Source organism: Pempheris klunzingeri, chromosome 7, assembly GCF_042242105.1.
Source record: "Pempheris klunzingeri isolate RE-2024b chromosome 7, fPemKlu1.hap1, whole genome shotgun sequence".
NCBI lineage: Eukaryota > Metazoa > Chordata > Actinopteri > Acropomatiformes > Pempheridae > Pempheris > Pempheris klunzingeri.
In genome coordinates, this window is record NC_092018.1 from 9,649,860 (window position 1) to 9,668,965 (window position 19,106).

The 19,106-nt window shown below is 41.3% G+C and overlaps 1 protein-coding gene across 2 annotated transcripts in view; it reads right to left on the reverse strand.

The window, feature by feature from the left end:
• LOC139204408 (dmX-like protein 1) overlaps positions 1-19,106 on the reverse strand; it is a 50,414-nt gene that overhangs the window by 15,367 nt on the left and 15,941 nt on the right. For both annotated transcript variants that reach the window (XM_070834432.1, XM_070834431.1), the window contains exons 15-36: positions 18,605-18,694; positions 18,098-18,200; positions 17,838-17,957; positions 17,202-17,420; positions 15,768-17,014; positions 15,276-15,534; positions 14,237-14,370; positions 13,653-13,839; positions 13,408-13,518; positions 12,525-12,694; positions 11,730-11,827; positions 11,413-11,578; positions 10,236-10,364; positions 9,945-10,080; positions 8,193-8,977; positions 7,695-7,793; positions 7,110-7,277; positions 5,255-5,446; positions 4,778-4,854; positions 2,378-2,499; positions 808-1,065; positions 180-382 (exon numbers count right to left, since the gene is read on the reverse strand). In XM_070834432.1, the coding sequence (XP_070690533.1) occupies positions 180-382; positions 808-1,065; positions 2,378-2,499; positions 4,778-4,854; positions 5,255-5,446; positions 7,110-7,277; positions 7,695-7,793; positions 8,193-8,977; positions 9,945-10,080; positions 10,236-10,364; positions 11,413-11,578; positions 11,730-11,827; positions 12,525-12,694; positions 13,408-13,518; positions 13,653-13,839; positions 14,237-14,370; positions 15,276-15,534; positions 15,768-17,014; positions 17,202-17,420; positions 17,838-17,957; positions 18,098-18,200; positions 18,605-18,694 (5,073 nt within the window). The remainder of the gene's footprint in view (positions 1-179; positions 383-807; positions 1,066-2,377; positions 2,500-4,777; positions 4,855-5,254; positions 5,447-7,109; positions 7,278-7,694; positions 7,794-8,192; positions 8,978-9,944; positions 10,081-10,235; positions 10,365-11,412; positions 11,579-11,729; positions 11,828-12,524; positions 12,695-13,407; positions 13,519-13,652; positions 13,840-14,236; positions 14,371-15,275; positions 15,535-15,767; positions 17,015-17,201; positions 17,421-17,837; positions 17,958-18,097; positions 18,201-18,604; positions 18,695-19,106) is intronic.

Sequence of the window (19,106 nt, forward strand, 5' to 3'; positions counted from 1 at the left end):
TATGCGCACACACACACACACACACACACACACACACACACACACACACACACACACACACACCCTTCATTTGCTGCTAGTCCATAATTAACTATCACCATAAATATAGTTAAAATATAATTAGGAAATGAGTGGATATGAAAGCATAATTTTGGGACATTATTGATATTTTGGATTACCTTGGCGATGAAGTAATCCCAAATGCTGAGCTCTGGAGGGACAAATCGTTCTTTAAAGATGGAGGTAGCTTCTTGTTCCGCAACAGGGCCATGCTTGGGACTGGATGGGCCCTCCCGCTCTATCCCAGACTCCTCTCTGGATCCGCTGCGTGATGACAGAAGCCTGAATCGTCTGGACTTCCTGTCTGATCCGCTTGGTGAGGCTGGGGAGTTGAGAGAAAGCATTCGGTAAACTGCTGTATTTACAATTTCAGCTGCCATTACAATCCAAAGCTTTTTACATTTATACCAGCTTTAAATAGTGAAATGCCTTCCTAAAAATACAAAAAATAGTAGTTTGGAATGCCTACATTTTGTCAAATGAACAGAAGTTACAGTCGCATTACATCAGGTTTGCTCTGCCAACCATGAGTTAATAGCACAGAGAGGGTGTGAGGGGAAACAGCTCTCACACTAATAGCTTGATGGATTTCACTATGACCTCCAGACAGGAACCCAATTAATTTAGCAGGACTGATTTAATTTAGCTGCTGGGTCACCTCCAAACGAAAAACCCCACACAGTGATACAGCCACTCAAACAGACTGTAAGAAAGAAAACTAGAGTGGCCAAACTAATCCCTACTAACCTGGCGGAGGTGTTCTTGTTGGGCTGTTGGGTTTCTCTATGACGGGGGTCCGGGCACCTCCTCCGAACACCGTCACCCAAAGCTTGCTGTTGAGGGGGTGGGCCACGATGCGAAAGAGCTCGTTGCTGGAGTGAGTGGCCATGCCGTGAACAAACAGACTGAGGAAGACAGCCGTCAGGATCTCGCAGAGCAGCACCGTTAAACCTGGTTGGCTCTCCTCCCCTGCTGAGCTCAACAGGCGTATTAGAGAGGCGATACCTGGAGAAAGGGATGAGAAGAAAGGCAAGTGAGGAGAGAGAAGGGACAGGAGAGAGGAGGAGAACCACTCAAAATGTGTAAACTTAAAGGACTGGTAGCTGATCAAAATATTTCTGAGGTTACTTTTGTGGCCAATAGAGTTGTCTTATATTTTCCAGCATAGGTCCCGCCCATGAGATTCAGCTAAACAACAAACAACTTTTGGATTTAAGACTTGTGGATTAGCAAAGAAATCTTTTGGATTTGCATTGATACAATTTTAATCATAAATGTATTTTATTTGCATAAAACATTTTCATTTGATTGCAGTGTCACTAGTTTTGGTCTCAAATGTGTTTTTTGATTGCAGTGTGAAAAGTTTTGCTTTCAAACCTATTCTGTTTGAATGCATGGTAAAGTAATCTCATAAATATTGAGCTTACAAAGTAACATTCCCAGTGTAAAAACACAAAACACACCAAGAGCACATTTGCATTTGAAGAAACAAAAAGCAGACTTTACAGCACGTTGTAAGTCAAATCACTGACGAATGCATTAAAAAGGTTAATTAAAGTTGAAGGCTGAAAAAATGTCCACTTCCAACCTCACTTAGTTTGAGGTGCAGGACACGAACCCGTGAACAAAAGAAAGGGGGTTTGGCCACACTGCAATTTGCAAGCTCTAAAACATTTTTATGGATGCAACATTTCGACCTACTGCTTAAACAGGCTGAGAATACTCATTTTTTCTTATTGCAAACAAATCCCCTGAAAAGACCAAAACCAACAACAAATTGATCCATCTCACAATTACTGACTGTAGCGAAACCCTGATTTAGGTTATTTCTCTTGTCTTTGCCACCATTGATGTCAAAAAAGACTAAATAATACTAAATACTAAAAAGTACTAAATACACATTATTATTGACCTGCGTTGTTGCACTAGGGTTAGTCACATGTTCCTTTACTATTATGAACACAGGCATTAAAAAAAATGTTTGGGTCAGTGTGAGTGTAAATGCCACGTTTGAATAATGAATTTGAATAAAACTAAAGTACCGAGCTTTTTAAGGAAGTTAATGAGCCTGTTTTTAGAAGTGAAACCATATATTCACGACCCATTTTTAATGATTTACATCCTCAGCAGCACCGGATTGGGCTTGGAGCATTCAGCTTGCAGCTCAATGCCACAAGACAAAGCAGGGAAGTTGGCAAGTAATGACAGATGGACAAACGCATTGCTGGTTTTGGGTGTTTTACATGTTGACAATGAGAAATATATGCTTTGTTTTTGTTAAGTCGACCAAAAAATGTATTCGGTTTGGCTGCCTTACCTGGCCACTGTGCAGGGGAAGTGTTGGGCTGAACAGACTCATCTATGCTGACAGTCCTGACTGGCTGCTTCTGAGACAGCAGCACACTCTGATACACGATTCCTGTGAAATGGTTCACATGGCTGTGGGAGATTCAGCAAACAAAAGAAAACAACCGCACTCAGTCAGTGTGAGGGCACAAAGCACATGTTTATTAAACATGAAATAGTGGACTTAAAAGTCATTTTTGGTCAAATTGGGTTAGGTGGCGTAAATAGATAATGTCGAAATGTTTTACTTTAAAACTTTGTTATGAATTCTGGGATGATGTTTCTAAGTAAGAGAGATCGCTGTCAAGCTTTGCTCTGTCAGGACATGAAATACTAATGGGCTGCATCTCAGGTTAGCCTATCTATGCTGTTTCGTAGTAGAGAAATGATTCATGACGAAGAAAGTGTCATTGCGCAAGGTCTCACGTCAAGTGGCTTCTTAACACATGCACTCACGAAAACCTTGAATGTTTTTTTCCTTAACAGAAAATATGGACTGCTTAACCCACCAGGGAGTCTATTAAGTTTCTAACATCCAATAACTCCCCTTTTAAGCTTCTGTGAAAAAACCAATTGCCTTCACATCAAAAAGAATTCAAAAGTCAAAGGGAACACTATTCAAAAGGAGGAGCAGCAGTCAACATGGCTTTAATGCACTTCTCACAACAAATTTACTCGAGCACAACACCAGTGCGTTTAGGGTTCATATGGATGTACCTGTTGGTTGTCGTCTTAACAGGCAACTAAATTAAACTGAAGTTAATGTGATTACAGAGAGAGAAAAGAGCAGAGCATGCATCAGAATGCTGTCAACTTGGCAGCAACACTCAACTCTGGCAACCTACATCCTGAAATATCTTTTAAAAAATTCACTCTCTTGCACTCGCTGTTTCAATCACACACGGGAGGAAAAAACACAGAAACACAATTTCATCAAACCTCTGCAGCAACACGTCGGGAGAGTTTATATCATAATTAACATAACAAAGACGCTATTAAATTAGAAATAGCCTTGCGAATTCAGTTAGATTGTTCAGCTAACAAACAGTATGTGATAGGTGGCTGTGTGTGTGTAAAGAAGATGTAAAACCAAGTGCTCATTTGATTGACATTGCTCAGTGTTGTGTGAGGTTTGAATTACCAAAGTCAGAGAGCTTGCTCTGAAAGTATAATGAATGCGTTCTGTCTTTGCTGATAAAAACAATTGTATTTCTGGAATTACAGCCCTGTGGCTTTAAAAAAGGACCCAGTCTGGCCTAGCATGAGTAAAACTGATTCTGTACAACATCAAGCAATCTGCCAGAACCATGACAGGAACTCACACAGCAGCACAGCTTGTAAGCCAAATGGGTTATTTCAAAAAAGGAATCCCACACAGACACTCGTTCACCCAAGTTTAAATCCTACTGGGTTGTTGTCAAAGTGATTGGGAGTTATGGTACAAACGCATCATAAATAAACAATGTTCCTCCCATCTGTCAAAACCAAAAACCTAATGAAGTATTTACAATAAGAATGACAAACAGGAGCCTTGCAGTTTCCATAAATCTCTCTCAAAATGATCAAATAGACAAGCGACTGTCATATTTTTGGTTAGAAAACTTTTAACCAACACACAATTTGTCCCCCCATGTCTTAAATGACACCACTGTAGCACTTTGTAAAACCAGCCTGAAGCATGTGCTAAGGAGATTTTCATAAACAAAGCCACTACGCCATAAATAAACATCCTGAAAAGCATTTTCCACTTCGGTGTTACATTTGTAGTGTTTGACTTGAGATGTATGAGTGTATTACCCTCTCATCATAAAGTATGCTTGGTTACCAGTAGTCCTGTCCCTTCCCCCTTATCTCTTATCATTCTGCTCCAATAAGCCTAAAAACCCTCTAACACAAGCGCACGCACACACATTATTTTTATCAACATTTTGTTTTTTTTAAATGCTAACGCTAAGAATAGGAAAACAAAGATCTCTCTTGAACGATAAATAATCCAGTGGTGACTAGTGCTGTTAATGGAGTCGTGTCAAGGTGAATGTGGTGGAAGATGAAAGAGATGTATCAAAGTTAAGCATCATTTGAAGACTTATAAAGAATTCAACAAGCTTGCTCAGAGAGATGCTACACTGTAGATATGCAGAAACCTTTTTGAGTCAGGCTGCATAAAAGCATTTTAGACTGGGCTGGAAACATTATTCCACCACATCCCTAAAATCATTGTTTAGTGTATGGCTTGGAAATAGTTTAAGGTCTGTGACACATTGATGTTCAGTATGAAGCTTGCTTTGTGGAACAGGCCCTGAAAAATGAGAAACTAGAAGATCAATAAATTAAAAATAGTAATAACGGGTGAGGCAGGTGAGACACTTACCTGTGGGTTTGTCCATCACACAGACACTGGTATATACAGGCCGACAAGGAGGCAGCCAACGTGTGCATCACATAGATCTGAAATAAGGCAAGGGGTAAAAACAATGCAACACCAGTTCCAATGACCCCTTAATTTCGTACTCTTTTTGAAGAATTGTTGTAATGAGTAAAATTTTTTGAAAAATTCCCTTTTCATGGTGTGCCTGTTTCTAAACTACCTTATTTCGTCATAGTTACTGGCTGACATATATGCTGATACAGAAATATCTGCAATAAGCTGCCTGGATGTATCCCAGCTCTGAGATCAGTGTGAAAAATTCACATATCTTGCTGTACGGGTCATTTCACACATTTCCCAGGATCACTGTCCTACTTCAATAAAATGTGTGTGTCTTTCTATCGCAAGGAAATGTCCACCGATGTAATAAACAGTACCATAAGTAGAGCTGGATAAGTAAGACAACAGAGACTGCCTTACCTCATTGTTAACAACATCAGGATGTGGAGGAGAGTCGAGCGCATTGATGGTCTGCAAGATGTCATGAGTCAGGTTTGTCAAGTAGACGATGGGATTGGCTACAACTGTCTTTACATTGGCTGTGCAAGCCATCAGAAGAGGGATCGAGGTTGGTTGCAAACAAGGTGTCACCGCTGACTGGATGGAGTCATACTGCGGAGAGAAATCAAAGAGAAACATGTGGGAATTGTGGATTCGGTCATTTCAGTATGTCTGCAGGTACACAAGAAAACAGATGCACTGATGAATACACACACCGTTTTAACAACGTTGAAAATGTGAAGCACAGTAAATAAAAATGGAGTTTAGTGTTCACAAAAACACTCAGACATTCTAGGACATTTACATAAGCAGACATCACACTCACGCCACAGCAAACTTCAAAAATAAGAGCAGATGTATTCAACATTCTCATTTCTTTTTTTAGAGGGTAAAAGAGACAGCTCACAAAGGGACGTGTGAAATGAGGGGCGCTGCTTTGAACAGTGAAACGACAGTCTATTCCTGCGCCATAATAAGTCACACATGCATGCATGATGTATTTTCCAGTGTACGTGTGAATGACGTTTAGAGTGCTAAAAAGAAGAGATGGGCAATGAATGAGTGCCTGTTGTTGTGTGTGTTTACTAGATCCCTAAACATGATTCTGTGTGCAAGAATACCACAGGCTTATGTTTGTCACGCTTGATGAATCACACTCTCAAAAACATCCTTAACAGAAACTCTACATACAGGCTGAAGTAGAGACAAAGGAAAATACAAAAATTCCTCGACAACAATAGAGACATTTGACAGCCATGGGACCAGAGCTGGGACAAAAGCAACTGCTTTTATTTCAAAATCAAAGTAGGAGACTAGAAAGGATTCCCAGTGCCCATCGACTGTACTAACATTCAAGAGCGTTGTTCCCATGGTGGCTCATTGACTTGTTTACCTCCTAAAATTCGTCTCAACCTTCTAATAGTCAGCCTAAGGCAGAGCCTCTCTAAGGAGCTCCGATCATCTGCGCAACCTGTCAGCCCATTGCTGGAGGTGTGCAGACAATCGCCAGTGCACAATAAGTAGGTCTGTTTGTGTGTGTGTATGTGTGTGTGTGTGTGTGTGTCTTGGGAATCTGGCTGCATTAAGACAAGCTATCAGATGGTGTCATGCTCGTCTTTCATTCGTACTTTGCCCCTCATCTGCTAAGTATCTGTCTCTTCAAAGGGAATATGTGATCAGTTAAAAATACTGCAGTTCCGCTTGCTGGTGTGAGGGTTTTCACATGCAGCCAGTTATCTTTCTTTCTTTTGTACTGAAAAAAAAATTCAATAACTATTTTGTTATTCCTCTCCAAGTACATAGTAATCATTGAGACAAATGATCAGAGTTTGTGTTGTCTGGTATATTCAGAACGTCACCTGACAGACAAAGTTTTAGCAGATAGTACCACCTTAAGTACAAGTACCACTTGTCCACGATGATTGTAATAATCAGTAATATGTCCATTGTAAGACTATGCATATTTTCATAATCAATTATCAATTTGTTTTCTCAATTCACTGGCATTACAAGTTACCAAACACACGTTTACCTAGTTTTATTATTATTTTTAATAATTACAAAAGCAGAAGTTAACAAAAGCATTTGTGAAGCTGTAACTGGCAAATATAATATAACCATTAATCGATAATCATTTAAAATTTACTTTTATAAAATCATTTTATCTAAATTTTTATTTTAAGTTTCAACCTCAAACTTTGCAAGCTAAAAATGAGTTGGTACACTTTCTACTGCTCTGTCTATCGGTGGCCTTCAGTGCAGTTGTTTTAAATACCTGGTGAGACTCTTGAAGCAATAGTATGAGTTCCATGCGTACGGAGGCCAGTCCTCCACCGTGGGAGCCATGCAAGCTGCAGTAGCTCAGAAACATCCTCAGCAAGGGCTGGTTACTCTGCAGCCAGTGTCTCCTGCTCCTCTGGCTGTCACCACGAGGACTGCCAGGCTGGAAAACCATTTTCACTTTATTAGTTTGATAGAAAAATCAATCAACATCCCTGTAAATATGCCTATTTATCCAGCTGGCTTGTGTTCAAACAGAAGCCCCACAGCGCTAAAAACGTGTTTTAAAACAATACACATTAATCTGTCAACGATAAATAAACAACTGGGTTGAAAAGTTCTTGTAATTTATAAGTACACAGTAACTGTACTCTGCTAGAGTAGAGCAGAATTTACTGCAGTGTTAGGAGTTTTGTACCCCAACAACAAATCAGTTCAAACATTCAGATATTCAAAGGAAAATGATGCAACAATCATTTCGGTAAAATATAAAAAAAAGTCTAAGTCAAGAAACACTGAACTGTGACTAATTTTTTTTTATTATAGCAAGTGTTGCTTTGAAGCAGCTGTTTATACTCACCTGTTCCTCCTCCACCAACCCAGAAACAGAGGCATCACCCTGGACAGACAGCTCTGGTAAGCATGGCTTGTAGCTGCAGCAACGCTGGAGAGCCACCACCTGGGGAAAACAGAACATCATCGTGATTTATCAAGATGGAAATTTACCTTGCATGTGTGGGAGGGAATGCTAAAACATCATCAAATCACCAAATCGTCAAACAGTTTTCACAGGAAAAGGCAAAGAATTTAATGAGAGAGAACCACTGGAGTTTAACTGCACAGTGCACAGAGAGATAAAATCTTGAAATAGCGAACATGAAGACAAAATAGATGTGTGGGAAGACAAGGGATATGTGTGGGAGTTATGCAAGTTGTAAAAGTTTTATTGAGTGAACCTAATGGTACAGCTAGACTAATGCTTCACACAGATGGATATTATAACAATATCTAAACTAAACAAATATATCAGACTTGACTTTAAGTCTGCAGAAGTGGTTACATATATGTGTGCTGTTACCTCTCTTTCTAACCACTGGTAGAGCTGGTAACGCAGCTTCCCTCCATCAAGTTCATACCCTGTCGACAGCGTCCGGAGCTCATTGGTCATAATCTTAAGGCAGGCAGTAAACTTCAGCTGAGCCGCCAAAATGTCATTAGATGGCGATACGAAGTCATTGCTGTCCTCCATCACTGTCTCCATTAGCGGCGACATGGCGTCCTGCGTGTCCTGGAATACACTGCTGCTGTCTGCGGTTCTACTGCTCTTACCATTTTTCGTCTCTTCTTCATCCTCATCACCATCTTCTTCATCTTTATCACTGTCCCACTTCAGCTCCAGGGGCTCATCTGGATGCAAGAGCGATGGCTGGCTCCAGTCAAAACTTAACACCGAATCTGACTGGCTGTTGGATAAGCTGTTTCCATCTGACTCATAGCCATTCAGAGCCGGCTGTGACCAATCCGGGTCTGATGTTTGTCCGGTCTTGCTCCCAACACTGACTTCAGCCGCGATGCCTGTATCCTCCTGGTTGGGGTGTTTGGAAAGCTTTCGGACTTTGGGCATCTTGGAGAGGACTTCGAGGGCTAGCATGGGGCAGCCAGCTTGCAGGTGTGCATATGCAGCAGTGAAAAAGAGTCTTCTCTCCTCCAGGCTGATGGAGTCAGCCCTGCGACCCTCAGCAGTCAGGCCAACTTTAGCCTTCTCCGAAGAGCCGAAATGGCGGCGGAGGAGGAGTGGGTGGGTACGAAGGTAGGTGTAAAAGTTGAAAACCTCAGGGTTACATAAGGACACAGGAGAGGTACCTGTCAAAGATACAAAGAAACAGAAAACTGGCTTTTATCTGTGCCTATGGCAAAAATCTGAAAAATCTGATCAGGCACAGAAATGGAGCTGAAGCTGGCCAGACTGAATCTGAACTTCCAGACAATTTGAGACATGCAGCTATGTGAGCGCTTATACACCGACAAACTGAATTCTGTGGTTACTTAAAGGTGAGCAGAGAGAGTGGAGTTGAAAGCTTATTGAGAGGGACTGATGGACAAAAAGATGATGCATTGAGTTTACTCTTTTTCATCCAGATATAAACAGTGGCCCCACAATTCGTATTGAAAATCCATCTAGGACAGCAAATAGTCCATCAAGTAGAAGACAAGTTTTCAACTTCCAATATCCAATGTTTTTTTCTCTGCGAGCATATGTGCTTTGATAACACCACTTACAAAACAGATGTAGCACAGGAATATTAATCTGAGACTGGTTTGGCTCTCAAGTTTAAGTGAGGTTCACATTTAGGTCAGTTCTTCATCTATTCATAAGGCATGCCTTGTATGTTTTCTTCAATTTAATGGTCTTCTATGTCCAGTGTCTAATTACTTGTACATTTTCACATATTTGAAGGAACAAAGTAGTTGCAAAGCTGAGACATTGTGTAAAAGCAGAGGATTCAACCTCACAGTACCCAATTACAATCTGCAGCACTTATAGTCTACTCTCGGGTTTTATCTGCAATGCTGCATTTGAGATACCTGCAATGCCCCCAAAGTGAACACAGTGATATTGTAAAGGAGTTCTGACAGTACAGACTATATATATACACAAATGTGGAAATGACGACAAAGTAGTGCCTGGTCATGATGTGGTACAAAAGAGTGCTATGCTTGCTTCTGCTGAGATGAACTAGATTCAGGGGATACATTTCTGCAGGTCATCAATTTAGAGTGTGTGAAAGTGAGTGTTTCTGTGGTACACAGTAGAGCACTGCAGACCTACCTCTGTCACTTTTGCCCTCAGTGGACCCAGGGCTGGCGCCTTGAGGCTGCTCGAGTAGAGTGTCCAAGGCCCTGCTATAGTCCTCTAGGACCCAGTGAGCCATGCTCCGCAAGAACGGGTCCTGGTGTGCTGGAATCTGAAATATACAGAAAATTACAATAGCTCATCTTGGATTTCTGCAGTGTTAATTATCAAAATGCTCAGAGACAAAGTGCACCAGCTAGTTTGATGAAATCAATTTCCACAGTAAAAACAATAGCTTGTAGAGGCTGTGACATTCACAAACTGTACCTGTTTGTCTTGTCCCAGGACATGTCTCTGGAGGATCTTTTTGTACGTGGATGCTGTCTCAAACTCAGACTCAAACAATCTGGAGATCACCAGGGCCAGCTGTAGGTCCTGCATTTTCTCTAAACACACCTGGAGGAGGAAATAAAGCAAGATAACAGAGTTGGTTAGCTGTAAAAAAAAAACTGTCTCCGACCTATTGGCTATAGGATTGGATAAGAAAAGACAAGACATAAGTATACAAATAACATATATTCTGGATACACAGTAATCCAGTCGAGCATCATCTTCCCAACCGGTAAGGTGTGAGGTGCATTTCAATGAGACTACCTCCCACCCAGGGAGACCAAGCAAAGTCAATGATAGCCCTTTGCCTGGGTTATGCTCATTTCCATAAAATACTTAGAGAAGCTTGGGTTGCTCACGCAGATGAAATAATGTGAGTCATTGCTTCAGGGACTTTCTAAACAGAAATACCCTTGATGAATAAAAGGTTAAGCGAACAAGATAACCAGAAGCAGCTCTCGTGATATGTGAGCAAAAAGATGGAGAGCTGTATGTGTTCGGTGGCTTAACCTAACCTAATAGATGACAGGAATACTAATGCTAATTTATAAATCTACACATTAACAAAGAAAAAATATGCAAAAATGCTTTTATGAAATGAAGGTCATAGGTTGAGTCCCCATTTCCTAAGCTTCAATGAGAGTGTGATGCTACTGGTTCATGAATGTGACAACAAGCAACTGAAAACTCACAAAAAGACAGCAATACCCATGAGTCAACTGCCAACATCAATAATTCCTCAATGCAGTGTGCTAAAAAGCTCTTGGTAGTACAAGAGCTTTTTTTTTTTGTGGAAATGTATCGAGCTGTTCTAATAAAAAGGATAAGGATAAAAAGGATGCTGCAAACAACTGAAATACTACTGAAGAGGTCTGTGTTTGTGAATGCGGTTTCTCTGTCCTTTTACTATAGCATTATGCACTGCCCTTGACAATGAATGGTATGGGGGGGGAAAAAGGCACAATTACAATGTTACCGAATTTTGCAATGAAAATAAGCAGCACTTCACTTATGAAAGCTAATTTTCTAACTTCAGCTGGGTGGCAAGTGGCACTTGCAGTTGAAGGAGCAAGAGCCTCTTGCAAACACTCTGTCATGTATATTTTCCACTTGCCTCCACAGCATCTTTCAGGGAGCCGGCTAGAAGGAAGAAGGCTGCAGAATGCTGGAACCGCTGCTTTCCCAACAGAGAAAAGGCATTTTTCAGTGCTGCTTTCCTCCAACGGTCTTCGCTGAAGTTATTGCAGAAAAAGTCTGTCATTTTGGCATTCTTCTGAGACCTGGTGAGAAAGACATTATGGATTCAAATAATACTCCTGTCATAGGTCTTATGTAATAAGGGTAGAGGCAAATATTGTGACAACTATATGTGCATGCATGTGACAGCATTTGTATTTCTCATGCAAAATTCAGTCAGTCAGGTTTGCCCACCTGTACAATCCCCAGACCACTGCCTTCTTTTTCAGAGCGAGGTAAAATATAGCTGCATCCAGAGGATCGTGGTTTCTCTGTAAAGAAGCCCTGGCAACCTAGTAAAATAAATAGGAAAAAAAATGCACTCAGCTTACACGTCCTCAGCCCATACACTTTTATCCACAGAACAAGTTGTAACTTTATGAGTCATTTCAGGGAGCAGCTGAAACTCAGTTGTAGTTCTGTAGTTTGTTGCAACCTCAGCAAAATGTCACCTATCTGACAGCAACCTGAAGTACACAAGACAATTACATTAATGGCAAACATTCTAAGCATTAATATGCAGAATTTTTTTGTGATTATAGTGGTGTCTATGTATTGCTTAGTGTCAGACCAACTTTCAAAAAAACAAAAATATTCAGTTAACTACAAAATAATACAAAGGAAAGGAGGAAGAAGCAGCATAGAGGTAGAAAATGTTTAGCATTATTGTGTTGAACTGTAATTTCAAATATGCAGAGAAGCATTTTGTATACATGACCAGACCCTCAATTCTCTGAAAAAATGTATTTGATGATTAAAAATCAAATCGTCAATGCGAATCTACAATGTCTAACATACTGAATATCAAACTAAACCCCAGAGTTACTTGTTTACTCTTGTATGCTGATTTGCAACTAACTCCACAATCTGTCAATACTGACTTCAAATCAGACAATTTATTGTAACAAAGCTGGCACTGGGTCACTGTTTGTCTGAGCACAGACATCTAAACTGATAATGATAATTAACTAATTACATTAGCTGCCTTACCTTCTCAATACACCTGCGTAGTTTGTTAGTGCTGCGCAGCCACCAGCCCACACCCATTGAGCGTAGCTCCGGCCAGGTGGGCTCTCCCTTCTGCAGGGCAGGCAGCATGTTCAGCAGCTCCTCCTCAGCTTCAGAGTGGAAGGCCCAGGCATAATGGCATGTTGACAGGCCTGTAGAGAGAAGAACATGATACCAAAATTGGGAATGTTCTGTATTTCATAGATTGAGTATCAACACTGCAGTGATTTTAATATTTAACACGGCTAAAACTAACTAAAAATGATCATGTAAATTACAATCTCAGAAGCGATTAATGCAGCAGCAGAGACGTTCCATATATTCAAAGCAGCGAGCTGCCTTTTACATCTACTGTGTTGTACTGCTAACCACTGAGGAACTCTATGGGAGCCAACATAGATCAAGTGCCTTGCTGAGGGGTAACTTTAACACAGTAGTTAGGGATGATGAATGGACTATGACTTGTTCACTTCTCTCAGTGAGACTTTTACTGTCAGAAATGTATAACTGAGGCCATCTGTAAGCTTCTCTCTAGCTTTGGGAGTTTTTATAGAGTCACTGGTACCTATGTGGGCACTGGAGCTGTATCTAAAAGAGCGCAGAGATGGCGCCTTAGGCAGCAAACTTACACAAAGTCTTGTAACATTGTACAAGGTGAAAATATATGAAGACCTTTTGGACAAAGAACTAAGTGTGCTAATTTTCAGGGAGATTTTGCTAATAAAAGTTTTATCTGTGAATTTGTTAGATTATAAAAAGGATATTTTCATCAATGTGATAGTGGCCCTCTGCTGTATGTCTTTGCCTGTCTCAGCTAAGAAATGGCCTCAATAAAAACAGTTTGAAAATCACTATCCCACTGTACCTTGCCGGAGCAGCTGTGCACGGTGTGCTGGAGGCAGGGAGGTAGAGAGGAAGGTATGGAGTCTGACAGCCAGCAAGAACTTCAGACCACACTCATCAAGTGTCTCTCCACCTGGTAAATGAATGACAGACAGTTCTCACTGCTATTTCAGAACCTAATTAGATGATGTTGTGCTCCACATTTAACTACTGCATACCTATTTGTGTGAAAAGCAGTTATTTTGTGTTGTTATTTCCCTGCTGTACCTTTGCTTTTGCCCTGGCTGTCCTTGAGATCTGTGCTTGTGGTAGCGATGGTGTCAGCCAGCGCCATGAGAGACATCTGCTCCATACCGGTTAAACCTGGTAAACTGGAATGAAGGAGATGACTGGACAGAACCTGTGCATGCTCTGGACCAAAGTATGTTGGACTGTACTGGGACAGGTCAATAACCTACAGTTAGGGAACAAGACAGAGGAAAACTCATGTAAAACAACACATAATAGCGAGAGGTAGGAAATAATATAACAATGGAGACTGTCGTGCCTAGTTTAAAACTCACACACAACATTGCACATCCATATTAATTATACAATATGCCTCACTCTTTTGGCAATGTCTAGAGACTTGGTCAACTTGAGACTAGCTTTTTGATCCATTAGCTGGAGCAATTATGGGCTTTGAATGGTCTATCTTTTAAGGCAACAATATATCTAAACTAATCTTGACTAGTGTTCATGTCTAAGTTACACACTGGAATACCAAAAGAGCCCACATTTTTGCTGTCTGTTCCCATTTTTGTATTTTAATAAATTCTCTTTTAACCAAGTACAAGCCAAAAGATGTTGACCTTGTTCCCTGTTTCCTCTTGCTCACTATCCAGAGGGTCCAGGTCTGCTATGCTGGGTGTATGAAAGAGCTCATCATAGGCATCAGCATGGCTGGAACCATGCCCACTATCTCCACCCACGCTGCCCACTTTATCTGTTGGAGGGCACAAGACAGAGTAAAATTACACAAGACATGTATTTCACGAGAGACATGTAGAAAAATCCCCTACCGTTGGCAGGACAGGAGATTAAATTAAAATACCAAAGAGCAGGACATGTTTTTCCTCGAAATGGTGATGCTTCCATCCAGTTTTCTTTGTATACATAGACACACAATGAGGAAAAACTAGAAGACCAAAGAGTAGGATATAATACTCAGCCACCTTGGGGCATTGTGGCTTAAAATGGTTGTTTCTTTTCCACTGTAAATATTGTTTCTCTGTTTTAGTTTGTTTATCTGCCTAAAAACATCCCTGAAGAACCTTTTTGATGTTTGTCTGACTCAACCTACAACAAAGTCACTTTGTCGTCAGTTTTCACCCTTTTCAAATCAACACTTCAGAAAATCTAGTCTATAGTTTAGTTGGTAACCATAAGTGAAGTCTTTTAAGGTTAGGATAGTCTAATATCTCGAAGCATCCCTACCTCCTTAAGTTTGACTGACAGTAATGAGTTGTGTGGCTCTTTATTTATGTTTAGGGCTGCATTATCTACAGAAGCATAGTTTTAGATCAGCAGGTGAAAACCCTTAAAATGCTACATTAAAACAGAAAAACTACACCATTGTGCCTTAAGTAAACTCACTAAAATTGACTTCATTGAATACATTTTTCAATTAAATTACTCTCGACATCGTTTTTCCACTTTTGCTTGGTTGATTGTCATTTTCCAACTTTATATATATTAGTGTTGTTATTATTAGCATTTTTATAATCATCATTCTATCATTATACATTTGCAATACTTACTAATTCTTCGCCTATGTTTAATACCAATGAAATAAAGTTTACCATTATCTTATTCATTACTGAATATTATCATTAGTCTAAAATAGGTTACCAGGTTTTGGTGATGTATCCTCATCAGCTGCCAGAAGGGCGTACAGGGGCAGGGGAGGGATGGAGCTTATCTCTGTGTAGTCAGGGGTCGAGTTCTCTGCTTTGCTGAACATCTTCCGGTCCCTGGCTGTGCTGCCTCCAGCGCTGATGGTGCGCGAGCGCAAGCGTTTCTCTGGATTGCTGGTGCTGTCTTTAAGTGCCACAATTTCTCCAGCAATGCATTTCACGAGGTGGGAGAGGATGGCTTTGGCACGGTGAACCTTAAGACAAATCATGTTACGCATTTATATTTTCATCATAAGTCAACTGGCATTACCTGTTTTGCAACCACAACAAATGTTGACTTTAAAGCTTTCATTCTTTTCTTTTTTCTGGTCTGCTTTACTACCGCTTCAAACCTTATGAAATTAAATGATATCGATTGACAAAAGTGATCCATCATATCAACTGGAAAGAAACAGTATAAACTAATTGAGTAGTTTCTCTAATTTACCTTCCCCAGATCCATGAGCTCCCGTAACTGTACAGGATGGTACTGGGGCAGAGTGGGAAAGAGCTGGTGAGCTGCTTCAAAAAGCCCAGAATCTTCCATCTCTACAGGCAGGTCATAAGCGGTTCTCTTCCCACTGAGTTTCTGGGCCAGGCTCATCATCGATCTTGTCAGGGCCTTTTTGGGAGGGGCCAGTGAAGACATGGGGACCCCAGGGCTGAGACCCTCCTCCTGGCTCTGTCTGATGGCTGAGATTATGGAGGACATGCTGCTGCTGATATCTGTGTCTTGGGCAATTGTGGCATTGGGTTTGGGTGGTGCAGGGGGCTGCCACTGGGAGTAGACATGCATCTCACAATCCATGCCAACTACCAGGATGCCATCACGTACCCAGGATAGGGAGACTGGAATGGGCAATGAGCCTTCAACAGAGGAGACAAGATCAACTGATCGAAGCAGAACCACGCGGGACAAACTCTGGTCTCTACTGGCGTCAGATGACAGACAGAGTTCTGGAGGCTTGCCAGAGAGACGGCCATACATATAAATCTTTGTCCCAATACCAACAGTCAGAACATGTGAGCCATTCTCTTGGGAGACCCAGTCCAAATGAACCAGGCTCTTACCAGAAGAACCATTACAGTTTTCGTTAGATATAGAGAAGTCCATGCTGCTCGTTGCACAGGCAATTCCAGTGCTGCTAATACCAAAGTTAGCGGTTGGATCTGTGCTTTCAATGGCAATGGTCTGTTCTAGAATCCACTGCGAACCACCAGTGGACTCACACTGGAAGATGCCAATGTGGACCATTGGTTCTTTATTGTTTGCTGGGTTGGGAGCGAGATTTGAGCTACACTGCACAGGTAGGGTTGGGGTCAGGAGAGTGTTGGTGGTGGTGTTGTAGTGCATATTAGGAGTGGAGGCCAGAGTAGGAGTCAACGGTCCGTGAGAATTCAGATGAGGTGTTGAGGATAGAAGCGTGTTGGGCATCTGCCTGTAAGCAACTGCAATCTGTCCAGTGTGACAGCAGCTGACCTCTATGGGCCGACCTTGTACAGTTACAGCACTGCTGCTGGGAAACCTCTCCTCCACCAGTAGAGGCCACTCGTCCCATTGGTACACCAAGTTGTCCATGCTGGCGGGCTTTGTGACATTACACCTCCAGAAGCGCACCTTTCCATCTGAACAGGAAGTAGCGAGAAGGTAAGGCACACGACCAGCTGGCAGAGAACATGACGCGCTCAGGTGACCTAGGTAAAGAGTCAAGAATACACTATTAGGCAGGGAACTTTTTTCTCCATTGATTTTTGTTAGTTTTCAAAAGGGTTTTTCAAAAGGGACTATGTATTTGACAACCAAGCTGTGATGTTTGTCTCCCGCATTCCACTCCCAGAAGAGGCTCAAAGACTCATTTGTATCTGCAGATTTGTCTCTCACCTGCTGAGGGTGTAACACTGCTGGCTTCCACCCCTTCTGGCAGAGCCATCTCTTGGCTGTATAGTTTGTGTGTTGTGAGGCTGAGGCGACAGGCACTCTGCAGATTGGAAGTGCAGGGTTTACTCTTCGGAGTTACTGGGGAGCTGAACGCATCGAAGTTAAACAGGGAGCTGTTCATAGGAGAAGCTGTGATGGGATCCTTCTCCATTGTTGTCTCTTCTGTTGGGGACACAAAAAGGAAGAGGGGAATATAATCGAAAAAAGCTGAAACAATTTTTGGTCAAACTTCACTTTGTGGCAAACACTGCATTAGATCATTATTTCATTATGCATTTCAAGAGTCTATAAATATATTTTTCAGTAGATGTACTGCCAGTAAATTCAATCAACTTCTTAGAGTGTTCAAAAACAACTGCTGATTTCAAAACTTTACAGCAGAATGACTGCTCACTAATGGCTTCCAGTTATTTTGACTTTCTCTGGGCAAAAGCTGTCATTTAAACTGCCATTCATTCATTTGGTTGGGGGTTGCAGTAGATGATTGATAAAAGTGCTTGTCCTGAAGCAATAGTGGCAGTGAATCAAATTGTTTTCTACATCCCGTGAACTTAAAAGTCGTTTTTACTAAGTACCCACCCATGGTGACAGGTCGAGCAGCGAGATGGAGATGCCACATGTGGAGGAGCGAGCGACCTGTTGGGGTCAGTTCGACCACCACAAGGAAAAAACGTGCTGAGAAGGTCGGCTCGCTTGAGGCTGCAGGGAATCACACACAGACACAGAGAATAAAAGGTGTCATTATCAGTGTGTTTAAAGATGGTGCAAATGTTTGATATGAAACCTTAAAAACATCTACATTTTAGAGCATTGAGTTAGAAAAGGTAATTTTTCTGTACCAGTGTGAGGAGAATCAGTAGTTTCTTTTGTGGTCTCTGTTCTCTCACTGCCGAGGATCAGATCCTCCTCAAACACATGCAGGAGCTGGGTCTCCTTCCCCTGCTGTAGAGAACAACATCAGTTATTATCAAACTACATCACCTCCAGGCACTGAACAACATGCTTCATCCACTGTGGAGCCGATACGCAGACACAAACGCACACACAAACAGCCTGGGGGGATGAGAGAAGGTTTGCTCTGCAACAGTTTTTGGTTCATCATGGTTGACCTTTCACAGAGACTCACAAGTCTGTGCAGAATGTTTTATGCTCCCACTGGTCCAGACTTCAACTATGACTTTTAAAAACATTACAGTTTACATATCCTGTATTTTAGGGGAGAAGTTTCCTTCCGTCCAAGACGTTTACAATGACACTCTACGGTTAGACAGACATAGAGAGAGAGAGAGAGAGAGAGAGAAATTTGTTTAAACACTCTGTTTCTCTTGGTCTTTATATATACTTACAAAGCTAGTAATGGCATCCAGCTCTATAATACACCCAGGTTTTGCTGTGGATTGCTGACTGATGATGTTGAAAACCTCCCCGACATATTTCTAAAATGAAACAAGCAGTGACATTATCACATTATTTGAGCAATACTGATATTACACTATTTGTACACAGCCAAAATACAGTGTGCCAACTTTGCTTTAGAAAATGTAACTAATATAACCATTATCATCAATATCATCAGTGACTGTGCTGAGAAAACAATGAGCTGCTTATACACAATGCAAGAGGAAATATTCTAAAAATGCCAATACCAATTAATTCATCAGTCACTTCTTGCTGGATTCAACTCTGCTGTGTTCGGTGAGAAGAATCATTGTAATTCATCTTATTTCTCACGTTATGTAAATTTTCTGCCAAGTCATCCACGGCTAACACTAATTAAGTAGAAAACAAATCAACAAGACCTTATTTCCTCACTGCTTCTGTAAGGGTCCAGAGGTAAACACTGATGTG